At 31.9% G+C, this 15,905-nt stretch overlaps 3 protein-coding genes across 8 annotated transcripts; 1 reads left to right on the top strand and 2 right to left on the bottom strand.

The window, feature by feature from the left end:
- Window positions 1-23: 23 nt before the first annotated feature.
- On the bottom strand, window positions 24-4,198 carry LOC126922991 (forkhead box protein K1). 3 transcript variants are annotated; one of them, XM_050735958.1, is made up of 6 exons: window positions 3,946-4,198; window positions 3,393-3,727; window positions 2,336-3,058; window positions 1,980-2,239; window positions 1,588-1,690; window positions 24-1,503 (listed from the first exon to the last, which is right to left on the bottom strand). In XM_050735958.1, the coding sequence occupies exons 1-6, from the start codon at window positions 4,060-4,062 to the stop codon at window positions 1,329-1,331; spliced, it is 1,713 nt and encodes a 570-aa protein (XP_050591915.1). In that variant the 5' UTR covers window positions 4,063-4,198; the 3' UTR covers window positions 24-1,328. The 3 variants fall into 3 exon arrangements, with proteins under 3 accessions (XP_050591915.1, XP_050591916.1, XP_050591917.1); XM_050735959.1 differs by having other exon boundaries at window positions 3,393-3,776; window positions 3,946-4,087; XM_050735960.1 differs by lacking the exon at window positions 3,946-4,198 and having other exon boundaries at window positions 3,393-3,882.
- Window positions 4,199-4,564: 366 nt separating this feature from the next.
- LOC126922984 (gamma-tubulin complex component 6) lies at window positions 4,565-11,575 on the top strand. 4 transcript variants are annotated; one of them, XM_050735947.1, is made up of 15 exons: window positions 4,565-5,402; window positions 5,493-5,707; window positions 5,793-6,028; window positions 6,132-6,261; window positions 6,383-6,742; window positions 6,917-7,027; window positions 7,117-7,287; window positions 7,361-7,659; window positions 7,818-8,037; window positions 8,121-8,349; window positions 8,437-8,641; window positions 8,775-10,122; window positions 10,244-10,453; window positions 10,520-10,692; window positions 10,771-11,575. In XM_050735947.1, exons 1-15 carry the CDS (start codon window positions 5,174-5,176, stop codon window positions 11,093-11,095), a joined length of 4,461 nt encoding a protein of 1,486 aa, XP_050591904.1. In that variant the 5' UTR covers window positions 4,565-5,173; the 3' UTR covers window positions 11,096-11,575. The 4 variants fall into 4 exon arrangements, with proteins under 4 accessions (XP_050591904.1, XP_050591905.1, XP_050591906.1 ...); XM_050735948.1 differs by having other exon boundaries at window positions 4,567-5,402; window positions 6,383-6,703; window positions 8,121-8,352; XM_050735949.1 differs by having other exon boundaries at window positions 4,568-5,402; window positions 7,361-7,468; window positions 7,828-8,037; window positions 8,121-8,352.
- Window positions 11,327-15,548, bottom strand: LOC126922989 (isoleucine--tRNA ligase, mitochondrial). The gene is made up of 15 exons (XM_050735956.1): window positions 15,226-15,548; window positions 15,033-15,155; window positions 14,811-14,961; window positions 14,472-14,676; window positions 14,096-14,400; window positions 13,829-13,995; window positions 13,482-13,718; window positions 13,217-13,389; window positions 13,004-13,142; window positions 12,770-12,927; window positions 12,555-12,698; window positions 12,285-12,495; window positions 11,955-12,207; window positions 11,687-11,868; window positions 11,327-11,575 (listed from the first exon to the last, which is right to left on the bottom strand). The coding sequence occupies exons 1-15, from the start codon at window positions 15,433-15,435 to the stop codon at window positions 11,342-11,344; spliced, it is 2,892 nt and encodes a 963-aa protein (XP_050591913.1). The 5' UTR covers window positions 15,436-15,548; the 3' UTR covers window positions 11,327-11,341.
- Between the last annotated feature and the right edge of the window lie 357 nt (window positions 15,549-15,905).

Here is a 15,905-nt window from a genome sequence, read left to right as displayed (position 1 = left end):
GAAACAGTTCGAAGCAATGAATGTTCGTTTAAGAGTTTATTTACAAGTGGCAACAAAAATACTATCACCTCTTCCTGTATGATTATAGTATGTTAATATCTTCGTTAGATAAACAGGCACGTCGGAAAGAAATTTCGATCGACGTATTCAGCATAAGATTATTGCTTGTTCTTTTTCTTTTCTCTTCGTTCTTTCATTTCTTTCCTTTTAAATAGAAACTTTGTAAAATCATACGCAGAACTACAATCTAAAGTTTGTCTCTACGATTCGCGAGCATTTTCACTGAACGCGAATTGCGTCATAATCAATTTCATTGATCGATTCATACAACGTGAACAATCAATCGACGAGATCGAAGAATCGGAAAGAACCAGTGAATATTCCTCTTTTTTACCCAATTGTAATTGGACATTAAACAAAAACAACGTGCACCAGATCAACGTAGTTTATGAGGTGAAAACTTTATAATTCAAACTCATATGAGCTTATTTACGATTGAAAATATGTATAATTTTCAACAAATTTCTTCAAGTTCATTTACCAGTATTGGCATCGTCCTAGAACAGGTGACCTTTTCTTTTGCAAAGCACTAAGGCGAACAACGTGAGCTGTTTTAACATAATATTTCCTTCTATTGAGATTCAACATCTTTCGAATATACTACGATATAACTTCATCCAAGATGTTTCTTATATATAATACTCTTCCACGAGTGTTACAAATATTTATTCCCTCTTATAAATACATCAAAGCTCCCGTCGCCTCCTTGTACCTGTATGTCATCAAAGAAAAACATAAAAAATTTACTCAACGAAACACGTGTATGTGCATACTGATGATCATGACGACTGAATAACCCTGGTACTACGTCAGCAGTTGATTCAAGTTCAAAAGTTGGAGAAAAGAAAAGATATAACATCAAAACTAGTTTTCAGAATGTGAGATGAGGGAATAACTTTGTCTGCTCTCGCTTTTCTTACGAATATTCCACTTGTTGCGTAAAACAGTAAACTGTATCGAGTATTTATCATACGCAGAAAATAAAGTAACCACTATGTGGTTAAATGAAAAACAGTACAGAATTGAGTGTGTACATGTACGTATTTGTCAGCGCGCGCGCATCAAAGATGAAAATGTATGGAGAGATTTAAACGTGGTATGGATATGGGCATCGATTCGAAATTCTGAACATTAAGCGTGCACGTGTTTACGGACGCACACACGAACAAGTGTGAGGTACACGCGCGTGCAGATATATTTGACAATGAGCGAGTAGCGCGATGTAACAAAAAATGTCCTACGTAACGATAGTCTAGGACAACAATGGTTCAGTGGTCGTCCATATCATGAACACGTTGACGTTTCGTCGATGGAGGTTGGTGTTCAGGTGGTTCAGGACTTTCGACAATGGCGAGCGGTGCTGGTGATCCGGGAGAACTATCCGATTCCTCGTGTGAACGCTTCGCAACTCCGACGCCTGCGTCGGGACCAATAAAGCTTCCACTGAATGTGATGGTACAAAATGACAATCAATTTTAATGAATCGATAGAAAAATACAGCAAAGAAAATATTGAGTATGGACGTACCTATAATTATACGTGGTCTGTACAATAACAGGAGCTGGACTATATTGACCAGCTGGGGAAAGAGAATGCTCTTCTGTAGTATTTCCAGATACGACGTACTTATCTAAAAAAATATCGTGGTATATTTAAAATGATAGATACTTTTATGATTGATGACGACGGTAAGATATAAACGTAAAGCTGTGGACATACAAAGAATGGTAAGCGGTAAGCGGCAACATCAACATCTGGAGTATTGATGTTGCCTATACCATCACTTATTTTACCGCTTTCTGTATATCCACGGCCTAAGAAACTACCGGTAAGGGAGCGAATACAACTTGTAGTATCTGAAAAGAGTTTTTTCTCTAAAACAAGAAACATAAAGAAAGCCATAATAAAAACATTATTACCTTCTCTGGTTGTATCACCACTAACACCGTTCGTGACAACAGTAATCTGTTGCATTAGGCGACCTTTGTGAGACGATTGACTCGAAGACGCATAAGGATGACCAGGTGATCCTGGTGCGGACTGACTAGTCAACTGACCAGCCGGAGAAGATACAGTGCTATCTGGATACGATTCTGGTCCTGGCGAAACTTCCCTGCTAAGACATTCTGGTGTCATCAAACCGCTAATTCCAACGTGAGACGGAGAAGCAGGCGCACTTCTATATGATTTGAAATGTTACAGGCATTAGATTAGGATTTTTAATAATTGATATATATGGAACTGGAAAATAAAGATACTTATAAAATTTATCTACCTGGATGAAAGTCCAAAAGGAGCTCGAAAACATGGAACTCCACGTTGTCTTCTTTGTCTAAATGCTTGTTCTATAAGTTTTGCTTCCGATTGAGGATCTATTCGCCAGAAAGATCCTTTACCTGGTTCTTCTTGGCTCCTTGGTACTTTGATAAAATAACGATTCAAAGAAAGATTATGCCTTATTGAATTTTGCCATCCCTTATCTGCAGTTCTATAATATGGGTAATTCTTGGTAATGTAAGAATAAATGCCAGATAACGTAAGCTGTTTATCTGCAGCAGATGCTATTGCCTGAACGATTAACTGCGCGTATGAGTATGGAGGTTTAGAATCATCTTTTGGAGGACTACAATTCGCTGTTGTACCGGGACTTATTTGTCTATTAGAACTTTGTCCACCTTCGTGTCTCTCCATATTAGAATTTTGTGAGTCATTTGCAACAGCAGCTGCATACACAGCCACCATCTGTAGATCTGCTGATATGTTTCTCCTTCCTTGTCCTGCACGTGGACTTGCAGGACATGAATTTGCAGCACTGATTGTTCCAGTAGGAGAAGGGAATGGGCTACTATAGCCTGCATCCGGAATATTAATACGTAAAGGTGGTAATGGTGCTCTATGTTTTGGAGGAGAGCGTACACATACATTACTTTCTTCTTGTTCATCTACTAATGATTGAAATACAAGTCTTATATTTGTACTTGGAAATCTCAATGTACATCTGAAACAGAAGAAACATGCGACTGATCAAAGAGAATAAAGGAAGAAACAAATGAAGTATCTGAGAGAAAGTGCAAAGAACAAGTAAAGCTCTTAAATAAATTCTCTGCTTAAAATTGTTTGCATGGAATATCACAAGACAATTTTTTATTGTTATCACGTATGAAACTATGAGATATAATTTGAAAAAGACAACATCGCCAAATGATGAGGCTATCATAAGTCATGACTGAAAAGAGACTGTATAAAAACCGTATAATAAGTTTGCCAGTGGCATGCGAGAAACGTGCAAGAAAGGTTAAGTCGGCTCGATAAAGCTCCGAAAGATATCTTACGTCTTTGGTAATCGGAACTCAGCCGCACTCTTTCGTTGGAAAATTCCATCAACAAAAACACCATTTTTACCATTGCAAACCATAAAAAAATACGGGTGATCATAGTAGATTTCAAGGTGTCGTCGTGAGATAAAGCTGGAGTGGCCCATGTTGACGTCGACCTCACCCTTGCTGCTGTTACGTCCGATAGTGATACTATGTTGTCTAACCATGTATTCAAACTCGCGACCCTCTAACCGTGCAATCGGTGCACCTTTTGCTTCCGGGTTCCACTGCATCTTCGTCGGGCTGGCCGGTGCCGACTTCAGTGCCAGAAGGGCCCACGCGTCGCTCTCCTGAGTACGGGAGTACGTAGTAGACATAGCACCGAGTAAGCGAACCCTCCTTTGGGATAGAATGAGAGAGGGAGAAAAAGGAGAAGTAGATAGATATAGATAGATAGTCAGATAGATAGATAAATAAACGAATAGATAATTAATCAGATAACTAGATACATAGATGCGGATAGAGAGCGATAAGTTACCGCCAGAGGAGGAAACAATCCTAAAATTACCTTGTATATGCACACCTTGCAAACTATAGGACCGAGGATTAGGAAAATAAACGGATTGATTAGAAGATTGCACCAATTAATATCGACGATAACGCGAGGAACCACGTGAAATAGCATATGAAATTCAATTTATTGAAATAATCAGTTGCCGTACAAATTCGACAACCAGCCAATCGAACAACCAATCGATTAATCGACTGATTAACTGATCGTCTGACAAATTGATTCGATTGATCGATCGGCCGGTCGATTAGTCGACCGGCCGATTGATTTTAACGTAACGGTGCGACTAAGCAAACTTATTGAGTATCTAATGATTAATGATTAATCGAATTATTAAACAAATATGTATGATAATTACAAAAAACGTAAGAATCGATATATGAATTATTAATTATAATTTTTTATGAAAAAGATAGTATCCATACACAGATGAAATGAATGGATAAAAATATACATACATATGTATGCCGTAGTATACGAAACGAAATTTGTACAATCAACTTATATATAGCTGATATCACACTATTGTTTTTTTCTGATTGATCCGTAAAACGATATTTAGTATTAAAAATAAACATTTTTCTACATTTCCTAGAAATTAATTAATACATATTTGTCTATTATATTTCCTCTATGTTCTTTTTATTTAACTTGTCATATTTTTTCTACTTCTTTTCTACTGGTTCACATCGTAAAATCTATTCAAAATAAATATAAACGTAACTTTTCTTCTAAAAATACTGTATTTTCTGTTTATTCTCAATTCGAAAGATAGGCACTAAATACCACGTGATGTAACGCGCGTTGTATTCTTCGATTTGAAAATGAAGTAACGTTAGGATATCAAATAAAGCAAAGTCTTTAATATGGTTGTTGAGGTTAATGACGTATAATTCGAATTTGTCGATTTACTTTGATAGAAGTTAGTAACATCTACAAACATTGTTATAGTAGGATCAAAACATCAATTATGATACAAATGACGTTTTGATGTTAATTTGAATTTAGCTAATGCGCATATATCGGAAAATATGTTAAATACAACGTATCCTTATGTGCTTATTTGCTTGTATAACGATAACTAAAAATGAAACAAGCAAAAAACACAATATACGTGAAAAACTATGAATGAGTATTATCGTTGTATTATATCAAACGATTCTGTTTGTTAACCAACAGTGATACAATTATTTGTCTGTGTGTTATACAATCTGGACGTGCAGTCATGAACGTTCAAGAATACGTTTGTGCCAATGACCAAATCAGTGACCGTTATAACGACGATGTTTATGGTCTCGTAACTCAATTGAGCAGGCACATATTACATTCGTATCGATCCTCCCACCGAAATGTACAGTTTGCTTATGATCATGATATCAAAATAATTAAACACCTTCGAATCAAAGCTTTTGAAATATTACTGAAAAAAAGTGATCGTTTGATCCCTAGCCAAGGTGATGTTAATACCTGATTATGCTAGATGAGTTTCATTTATTTATTTAACTTTCAATTCAGCCTTTCTTTAATCTCACTTATATCCACAGATTATGAAGCACTTCAAAAGATAGATCCACTTTTAGAACTACAAAAGCATGCTTTTGTATTGAAATTGAAATTAAACCATTCATACAATGCTAATATGTTAGAACATTTACTGGAAAATCTTGAAGAATTCCCATGCGGTGAACTACCAGTATTTTCTATTTTGCAGCTACTAATGCAATTAAAAAATTGTAACATTAACCCTGAGCCATTAACGGTAGGATTTAAGCTTTTTTATTTGGAAAGAAAATGGATTTTTAGAATTTCATAAATGTATTAATGCATTTTATTACAATCTGTAGAATATATTTTATTTCGACAAAGCAAATCCTGCTTTTCCTGAAATCACATACAATAATAATAAAATACCGCCATTCCAAATATACCCAATGGAATGTTTCATATCATCGGATAAATTTGAAGCAACACTCGAAAGATATCCAGTTAAAAGAATTGCACCTACAAATATCATGAATGAATTCAATTTTTTGGATAATTCAATAAAATCCAAAGCCATAGTTGGGGTTGAATCCATTGAGTAAATTATATAAATAATATTTTATCCTTATTTTCAAGTAGTCTTGTTGTGTATATATATATATATATATATATATATATATATATATATGTGTTTTTTTCAGTATGTCTACTGCATGTGATTTTATGTCCAATCATATATTTGATAAAATATCATCACATATGCTTTCATGCCCAAACCAACAATATATAATAAATTCAGAGCTTAATATACATATTTTACAAAATAATATGGTAAGATATAGATTTAGACTTTGTATTGAATATATGTTATGCAACAATTTGAGTTAAATATGAATTTTTAGATAAATGATGAATCTGTTTAAAATTTTTCTTCGCATGATTTATTTTGTAGATTGGAAGCAAGTGCGAAAATGTATGCAGCTTTCCTTTGGAAAAAGGAGACACAGCAAATTATTTGTATCTCCCTTTTATGCAGATAAATACAGATGAAAACGAAAGTATTGTAGATACATGGAAAGTTCTAGATCAAAGTGTTAGCAATGAATCAAATAGTACTATGAACATTTGGAATCATATATGGAATCAAATTAGTGTTACTAATACTCTACCAACTATAGATCATCAAACATGGGAATACTTTGGAGAGACACAATCTATTAAAGAATTGATGTTTATAACAGATACTCCAATTGCAGCAATACATCTAGAAAAAGTTAAGCAAATGAATGATTTATTTATAATCTCGGAAGAAGTAAGTAAATGTTATGAAACATACATATTGAATGTAATATAAATTATTTTCAGTATATAAATCCAAATATTCATTTTATCTTCAATAATTATTTCTTAAATAAAATATATATCCAAGCATTTTATTACTAATCATGTATTTCATTACTTACATGTACTTGTTTTTTCAATGTAGTTAATGAATTCTTCGCTTCTTTTCGAACAAGTGTCAACCAAAGAATTTATATGTGATGTAAAATCAATGTTGCTGGGAATAGAATCAAATTCCTTTGAGTATAGATGTGCTGTATGTATTTTTATTAATTTTAATGAGAAGCAACAAAAAATCTTTAAAAAAAAATCCGTTTTTTAAATTATTTATAAACAACTTTTTAGACAGGATTTATCTTACGAAGAAACATTAGTGTATATGGTATAAGTCCAGAATCAATAAAGAAGATTTGTCAAGAAGCTATTAATTGGGGTAATTGTTTTAAATTCTTGTGGAATCTAGTTACGCACAAATCACAAGGTAACAAATTACCACAAGAAGGACTAATGTTTAAGGTTTGTAATGAAATTGGATAAAAAATTTAAAAAACAAATAGACTGTTATATTTATACTATTATTATTTTATAGGCTCTATGTACAAATATCAAAGAATTATTGCTTTACTATCAAGCAGCACTAATAAGAATTTTTACACATGAAAAAGAATCAGAGGGAATATTAAAAATATTTCAAAAAGTACGTTCTGTGGCTAAATTAATCACTAAAGTTGCTAAAGTTTGTGAACCTTACAAAGAAAATCAGTACATGTCCCAAGAAGGAAGTAGCATTCTTACTAGAATTTATAATGAAGCAATTAAAGTGACAGATGCCAAAATTGCTTTGGTATTTTATTCATTATTAAAATCTTGCTGTGAAGTTTATTTTCGGTACGTATTATAGAATATAATAAACATGGTGTATCCGCGACACCAGGTGTTTTTCTATCGTCTTTATTTCCATTTATCTGTATATATTACTTCATTGTGTAATCCGTTTACTTTCGAACATGGAATGTTGGATAGTATAATTAAATTGATTGCAACAGATTTTTACAGAAATGGATATTTGAAGGTATATGCGACGATATATATGGAGAATTTATGATAAAAACGCGTCCACAATATTTACGTAATAGAAGTCACAAATTTTGGACGAAAAGTTTTAGCATTTGCAATGATGAGGTGCCAGGTTTTTTGAATGATCTAGCTGAATCAATACTTCAATGTGGCAAAACAGTAAGACTTCTAAGAATTTGCGACTCCAAAGTAAGCATACTTGATATATCGTATTGTAGTTAATTCTACTACAGACAGCGTATTGTACTGATCTCTGTATCGTGAGAATTTAGAATCCAGTATGCCGTGTCTGTGTAACTGAGCAACCAGAAATAAAAGTTTGCTTAAACATAATGTCGTTACACGAGCAGTCATCAAGATATCGAGAATATGAAAAGAAAGGTCAAACTGCACTTGGTTCAATACTTTCTCTTTCCACGGCTATCTTAAACCAGAAGCAGTTAGAAAAAGAAATGTCAAAAATAACTATACTTTCAGAACGTGATACATTATTGAAACTTCGTGGTAAGTGTGCTTTTATTAGTAACTAAATTTACCTATAAGTAGACGCATTGTTGCTACGAACGTTAGTTGTTACAAAATTATTAGAAAACAAGGAAGAACCAGGGGACACAGTAACAACAGTAACACGAGTAAAACAAAATGTTTTAACAAGTCCACAAGAACAAGTACTTACAAATAACTTACAATCAAATAAGGCTGAAGAAATTGAGTTATCAAACAAGATACAATTAGAAATCGAACATGATAAAGGAGAAAGTAGAATAAAGGAAACATCAGAATCCTTAGAACGGTATTAAAAATTAATAATTTGCTATATTATTAATATTCAAATCAAATTAAAAGTATAAAATTATAATTTTAAATTTAAATTTTAATTTTAATTTAAATTTTAATTTAAATTTAAATTTTAATTTTAAACACAGGACAATTGTTTGGAATTATTATGAAGGTTTAGCTAATGATATTAATAAACGATGCATTCGTTCACAATGGCGGAAGAAAAGAATGAAATTGTATAATGAAAGAGTGGATATATTAAGTAGAGCAAACCAAGAATCAAGGAACGAGTTTTTAAAAAAAACTGAAGGACATAATTGTGCAATAACTTCAGATTTTTTTTTAATTGAAACTCCAATCTCACTTGAAGATGAAAATAAGAACTATACGAATACATCTTATCAAACATCAAATGTAATGTCAATACCGTCTACTCAAATTAATCAAGATTCAAGGCAAAGTTCTTCACTTGAAAATTACGCACATAAGAGAATAATAGGCAACAATAATGAGAAACACGAATTTCATAATTTCGGACATTTAGAAAGACTAAATACGAATCCGACCTCAAAAGTTTTGTCAAATAAAAATACAACAAATAAAGAAATGAATGAGATTTTAGAATGCCTATTAGTTCATCGTACACAGTCATCAGTAACAGAAAGACCCACTCTTTTAAACGTTATGAAAATCGATAATATTACAGAATCTCAAATTGACGGCGTATGCATGCGACCATTAGATTATAATATGACGCCAAATAACAATGAACTTGATATACGTCAAATCGAATTTACCTCTGTTACGCATGAAACAAATGAAACGGGTACTCGTTGCTCCCAAATTATAGCCATCACAAATAAAGAAAATGACTTAGAAACACCGATGTCATGTACAACGGATAATTTTACTACTTCATCAGTACAGAGCCCCATTTCAACATATAATTTAGAAGACTCATCTCCTTCGGAAATTTCATCTACAGTAATATTATCGAGTTCGACTCAGTTAATTACGAAATCATCTCTTGCCATGAAAGGAGATTCAACATTTTCAGATTTATTTGAATTGGCTCGTGATGAAAAAAGTAATAACGCATCGCCAGTAATAGCTCCTTTGAGTATTACTGATGTCGAGATAATTGATCATATTTCTCTTCAGGCCTATTTAGAAAAGTCGATTCGTATTCCTCTCAACGTACAGAGCCGTCTCGTTAACAATGCTATTATCAAATACTTTTTGGAAGAAAACAACTTGCTCTCACATTTGCATAGTCTACGTAGTTATTTCTTTTTGCTAAATGGGGAATTTGCAAAGAGCTTAACAGATTCCCTGTATTCTCGTTTATATGAAATCTCAATACCTATCGAACTATTTAATTCCGCTACTTTGACTAATCTTCTAGAACGAGCACTCGTTAATTCGTTTAACAATGTTTATATTAATTCGGAACTTCTCAATCTCTCAGCAACGGACACACCAGCTCAATTACACGTAAATTTTTTATCTTACGCTATCTTTTTTGTTATAAAATTATACTTTTTGGATATATATCGCGAAGTTTCATTTTCTTCAACGAAATCAATACATCTTACTTATGATGAAATCTTTACAGATATCAGATCCAGCTGCATTGGATTGTCTTACTCTCAACTATAAGATAAATTGGCCACTTAATATTATACTTGATGAGACAGTCATGCAACAATACAGTAAAGTATTTAAATTTCTAATAACAAGCGGTCGAGTTTCATGGGTGTTGCAAGAGGACTTTAATATTATGAAAAGAGAACGAAAAGCAATTACATCAGAACAATATCATAAGGTATCATCATATCTTATGATTTTTTTTAGAAGTTCTAATGCAATTATTAATCTTAATTTGTTTTAGCTGCAGTTATATAGGCATTCAATGACACAATTTATGAATGCGTTGCATAATTATCTAACATGTAGCGTGTTACACGCAAGTTGGGCTGAATTTGAAAAAGATCTGGAACATTCTTTAACTGTAGATCAAATTTATATGGCACATGTAAACTATATAAAACGTATATTATCAAGGTATTTTCTCTGGATCAAAGCGAAAAATATATACGAATATAAAATGTATTAATTATTTTTAATGATTATTCTTTCCAGATGTATGCTAAATAGTCGTGGAGAAAAAATACGCGTATGTTTAACCAATATATTTAAAGTCATTTTGAAATTTCATAACAGAATAAGATCTCAAAACTGGGTAATGAAATCTACAGGATATGTACATCCTAATTTTAAAAAACTGGAACAAATGTATCAAGCATTCTTTGAGTTACGAGCATATATGTCGCACGTTGCGTTTAAGTTAGCTACTAGCGGGTACCAACCGCATCTAATGCATTTCCTAAATGCTCTTAATATAAATCCACTGTATGATTTAACCGCTAAAAGTTGTCGTAACACTGTAGGTTCTGCAGAGTCTTAATATAATACTATATACCTTCTTTCCTTTCATTTCAAATTTAAGAATTTACTATGCCAATATCCTCACTGCTGTAATCTTTACATTTTCTGTTCTTCTCAAAGTTATTGTACATACAAATAATTAACAACAAACAAAAAATTTTTCATAAAAAGTTTTTGAAATATATTCTTAAGACATTAATGGGAAGAATTAGAATTGGAAAGAGTAAGGATAAATCATATGAAACAGCACTTTCGATAAAAATTATTACACAGCAGCAATCAATGGTTTATTTTTAGTAAGTACATTAACACAACGTGGACATAGATCATCTTTCTGACTTCCAGGATATCTCCTACAACGTTCGCACAACTTCTCTTGAATGTCATATAGTTGGATTTGTGTTTCATTGATAGTATGATTTTCAATTAATGTAACTGACGACAGTTGTAATATTTCACATAATTCAGACATTGATGGTTTTTGCTGGTCGTGAAGAAGCTACGTAAATAGAGAAAGTATAAGTCAGTGCACACATTCATATAATATCGAGTGTTCACTCAATAATATACAAAACATAACTTTAGTTTTTTTTGTATAAATAATACTCACAGAAAGCAAAACAAAATCATCTTTTGTAGCTTCTATAACACCATATAATTTCCATGTAGTTTTATCAGCGACTTTTAAAACATTATTTCTCAATCGAATTGCCGCATCTATGTATTGTGCGATTTTTGAATCACTCCATGACTCTGATATTTTATATTGCGTACAGTGCAATGGTATCGACGCTGTACATTACAATTAAGATTAAGTTTAATTAATAAAAAAGTGTCTTGAAATCTTATATTTTTCATAGAAAAAGACAATAACATACCGATATTTTCGGGATGATATAGCCATGCTTCTTCTGCTAGATGAGGTAGAATTGGTGCAATGGATCTGATAAGAACATTCAGAATTTCTTTTATAACTTGCACAGCTGCAGTGCGCATCGAAGATGTTACCTCGTCACAATAAAGTCTATCTTTTATTATAGTACAGTAAAGACCTGATACATCATTTGTTATAAAATGCATAATCGTTTTACCCGCATGATGATACTCATAATTGTTATAACATTGCTGCATCTAATGACATATTAGTTTGTAATATAATAATACAGTAATATGTTTAATTTCCTAATTAAAGAATAAGATCAAATTACCTGTTTATTATACGAATATAATAAGTACAACATGTATTTATCAATAATTCGATATTCAGGTTTGCAATTTATACCCGGATGATGATGTAAAGTACCCAGAAGGAAGCGCAGTATTAAACGAAGTTTATTAACGCATGTTTTACATTCATCGAGTAAATTTTTTGAAACCGGCACTTGTGTATGTTGGGAACCGTGATTAGCTACCCACCATCTAGATGAAATGAAACTATTAATATGTTACCATTATATTACAAAATTAAATTTTAATACCTTAAAACATCGACACCATACGCTGGATTTTTCTTCAAATTAGATCCACCTAGCAAAATTTCTTCTGGATTTATTACATTTCCTATAGATTTTGACATTTTTAAGCCTTTTTCATCGACTGCAAATCCATGTATAAATAAATCACTAAAAAATTAAAAAAAAGCGTTTACATTGATACAGCCATTTTTTAAACATTTTATATTCGTTTTATTTACCTATAAGGTGGACATCCCTGTAAAGCTACAGATGTTATTAGGGATGACTGAAACCAACCATTGAATTGATCATATCCTTCTAAATAAAGATTTGCTTTTTTGTCTGGTAAAACCATTGACCATGAAATTCCGCTATCGAACCAAATGTCCATGATATCCTAAGAAGGATTTATGTTAATGAATGATATATTGAAACTTTACTTTCTTCAATCTTGAAAATTTAATGAAATTTACATTTCCTTTTACTATATCGTCCGGATCAATATTCAATTTTTTAATTATATCTAATCCTATTAGATCTCTTACAGAATATTCCCACCAGCAATCAGGACCATATCTATCTATCGAATCACATAAACGTTCAACTAATTCTCTAAAATAAAGAACAAAAAGTAAAAGTGTATACTATAAAGCCAGTATACTATATATACATATATACGTACTTACTTATTCGTAAATGCTAAGCCTGTTGTTTTGCTATATATTACAGGTATAGGTGTTCCCCAAGAACGTTGTCGCGAAATACACCAATACGGTCGATTCCTTATTCCAGCAAGTAAAGCACTCATAAAAGATGTACGATTACGTTTAGGATATACATTCACATTCGCAACGTTCTCCTTATGAAAATAATAAAGGAAACATACTCCTTGTTTTAGCGAAATTTTGTAATAATTTATACATAGAAAAATGTCACAAAATGCTGACTTACAATAATTTTTTCCCTGATAGAATTTATATTAATGAACCATTGATAACTAGCACGAATAAGAATTGGTTGTTTTGTTCGCCAATCATACGGATAACTGTGTGTTAATGTTTCCACATGCAATATATCTCGAGCCAGGAGATTCATCACTTTATCAACTCCCTCTGTTAATACTTCTAATCCATAAAATTCTGGCCCAGCCTCTTTAGTGTACAGACCTTTAGAGTCTACTATGGATAACTATAGCATACCCCACAGCATTATTAAATATTAATATTATATTTAAAATAATATCTAACATTGATATTATACTAATATTATTCATTACAAACGAGAAAAAATTAGCTTACAATGGGAATTTTATTTTTGAGTGCAACTAGAAAATCTTCTGGACCATGTGCAGGAGCAGTATGAACTAAACCTGTTCCCGCATTTGTCGTAACGTGACTTGCAGCTAATAAAGGGCATTTTTGTTCAGTGAAGGGATGAAAGTACGTGCTGCCCTCCAATTCTTTGCCTAATAAAACATATATTATCTACTTATCATCTATGTTAAATTTGAAGTAAAAAAATGACAAGTAATATTTAAAAAATACTAATTAATCTTGCAAATTTACCTTCGAAGGATACTATTGGTTTCAAAGAACCAATCTTTGATTCAGTAGCTTCTAATAGTTCTTTAGCAACAATATATAAGTCTCTTTTATCATCTTCAGCAAGACAATATGTAGCATCTGAAGAGAAAGATATAGCTTGATTAGCCACTAAACTCCATGAAGTAGTGGTCCATATTAATGCATATACAGCACGATTTTTAAATGATTTTAATCTTTCTGGAATATCATTAATACGTAGACGAACAGTCACAGCTTTACTTTGATGCTGTTGATTGTATTCTAATTCAGATTCAGCTAATGCCGTTCTATAATATAAAGAGAAAACTGTAAACTTCTAAAAAACTGAAATTAAGTTATTCAGTTTTGAATATTTTACCTTGAAGAAGGAGACCAATAAACTGGCATGAAATCTCTAAATATAATATCTTTCTCATACAATTTTATAAATTGATGAAGTTCATTTTTCATATATGATGAGTGACTGGTAAAATAACATTCAGATTCACTCCAATTGGCTGTCACACCCCATGACTGGAAAGCTTGTTTCTGTCTAGCAATAGCTTCTTTAGCATAATTACGGGCTGAATGTACATAAAAAAAGAAAAAAGTAATAATACAATAAATAGAAAGATTTAATGTTAAATATTGATTATATATCTTATCGTATGAACTAATGATGAAAGAAATTTATGATCTAAAAACCTATAAATTATACCCTTTTTTCTGATCTCTAAAGGATCATTTTCACTTTCATAACCTTTAGTAGCCTTTAATTCAATTGGTAATCCATGACAATCCCAACCGGGTACGTAATGAATTCGATTTCCATTCATAATCTTATGTCTTAATGTTACATCCTTCAAAATCTGTAAGAAACTATTAAAGTAGTTAGAGAAATGCATAATCTAGAAGAGGAATTATTGCAAAAACGCAAAACCTTATTGATAACATGTCCCATATGAGGAATTCCATTTGCATAAGGAGGCCCATCGTGTAAAACAAAATCTGGTCCTGAAAGATTTTTCTTTTGCCACTCGTACAATTCAGAAAAACCACACTTCTATAATGATATAATTAGAAGAATAAATATTTAAATAAACAATAGAATACTTAAGAATATAATGACTTACTTCAGTTAAGCGTTTATCTGCCTCTATTCGTGCTTTCCCATTAAGTTGTACAGGAAATTCGGTTCGTGGAAGCAGAACAGTTTCTGTATATTTTTGTTGTCCTTTTGATGTAATTTTGGTATTTTTCTTAACACTACCGGCTACTTCGTTACTTGTTTTCCTTAGAACTTGATTTGTAACTAATGTTCGGTTAACAAGTAATCTATACATATCTACTGAATTTTATTTTGCAGATACAATTATATATTCCGTTAGATAAATACTGCTTTTCTTAAACATTCAAATCAGATCACTAACTTTCGATGTATATTATCATAAACATTTTTAATTGTAAAGACATGATTTTTCTGATAAAAAGTAGGCGAGACACGTAATATTAAACTGAATACCATTTAATTATTCTTATTATTATTATATACCCGGTATCGCCAACATACATAAGGAACGGAATGTATTCTCAGTTATTAAGATTAATACCTGCTCTATTATTTTCCCTTAAGTACTAAAATGACATTTATTTTATTATTTTTGTTTCTACGTGATTAGAATTTAATATTCGCTAAAAGTGAAGTTTCGGAGAAATTTTCGAAAGAGAAAGTAATATTTTCAAGTGTAGAACGCAAGGGATTTAAGTGTAACATAGGTAGGTTAGTTCGTTCTGGTTTGTCCCCGGCCGATCC

This window comes from Bombus affinis, chromosome 13, assembly GCF_024516045.1.
Source record: "Bombus affinis isolate iyBomAffi1 chromosome 13, iyBomAffi1.2, whole genome shotgun sequence".
In the NCBI taxonomy this organism is placed as follows: domain Eukaryota; kingdom Metazoa; phylum Arthropoda; class Insecta; order Hymenoptera; family Apidae; genus Bombus; species Bombus affinis.
The sequence above is the reverse complement of the archived record's forward strand: the minus strand, read 5'-3'. Positions and strand labels throughout refer to the sequence as shown.

Excerpts from the sequence above, each read along its gene's own strand:
- LOC126922991 (XM_050735958.1), bottom strand. The coding sequence starts at position 4,062 with ATGCTATTTCACGTGGTTCCTCGCGTTATCGTCGATATTAATTGGTGC. Across the intron at positions 1,691-1,979 it reads TGGTGATACAACCAGAGAAG|ATAAGTACGTCGTATCTGGA; the intron begins GTAATAATGTTT and ends ATATTTTTTTAG. Across the intron at positions 1,504-1,587 it reads CAGACCACGTATAATTATAG|TGGAAGCTTTATTGGTCCCG; the intron begins GTACGTCCATAC and ends CATCACATTCAG.
- LOC126922984 (XM_050735946.1), top strand. The coding sequence starts at position 5,174 with ATGAACGTTCAAGAATACGTTTGTGCCAATGACCAAATCAGTGACCGT. Across the intron at positions 5,403-5,492 it reads TCGTTTGATCCCTAGCCAAG|ATTATGAAGCACTTCAAAAG; the intron begins GTGATGTTAATA and ends TTATATCCACAG. Across the intron at positions 6,743-6,916 it reads TATTTATAATCTCGGAAGAA|TTAATGAATTCTTCGCTTCT; the intron begins GTAAGTAAATGT and ends TTTTCAATGTAG.
- LOC126922989 (XM_050735956.1), bottom strand. The coding sequence starts at position 15,435 with ATGTATAGATTACTTGTTAACCGAACATTAGTTACAAATCAAGTTCTA. Across the intron at positions 13,996-14,095 it reads ACCAATAGTATCCTTCGAAG|GCAAAGAATTGGAGGGCAGC; the intron begins GTAAATTTGCAA and ends ATGTTTTATTAG. Across the intron at positions 11,576-11,686 it reads ATGATTTTGTTTTGCTTTCT|CTTCTTCACGACCAGCAAAA; the intron begins GTGAGTATTATT and ends CTATTTACGTAG.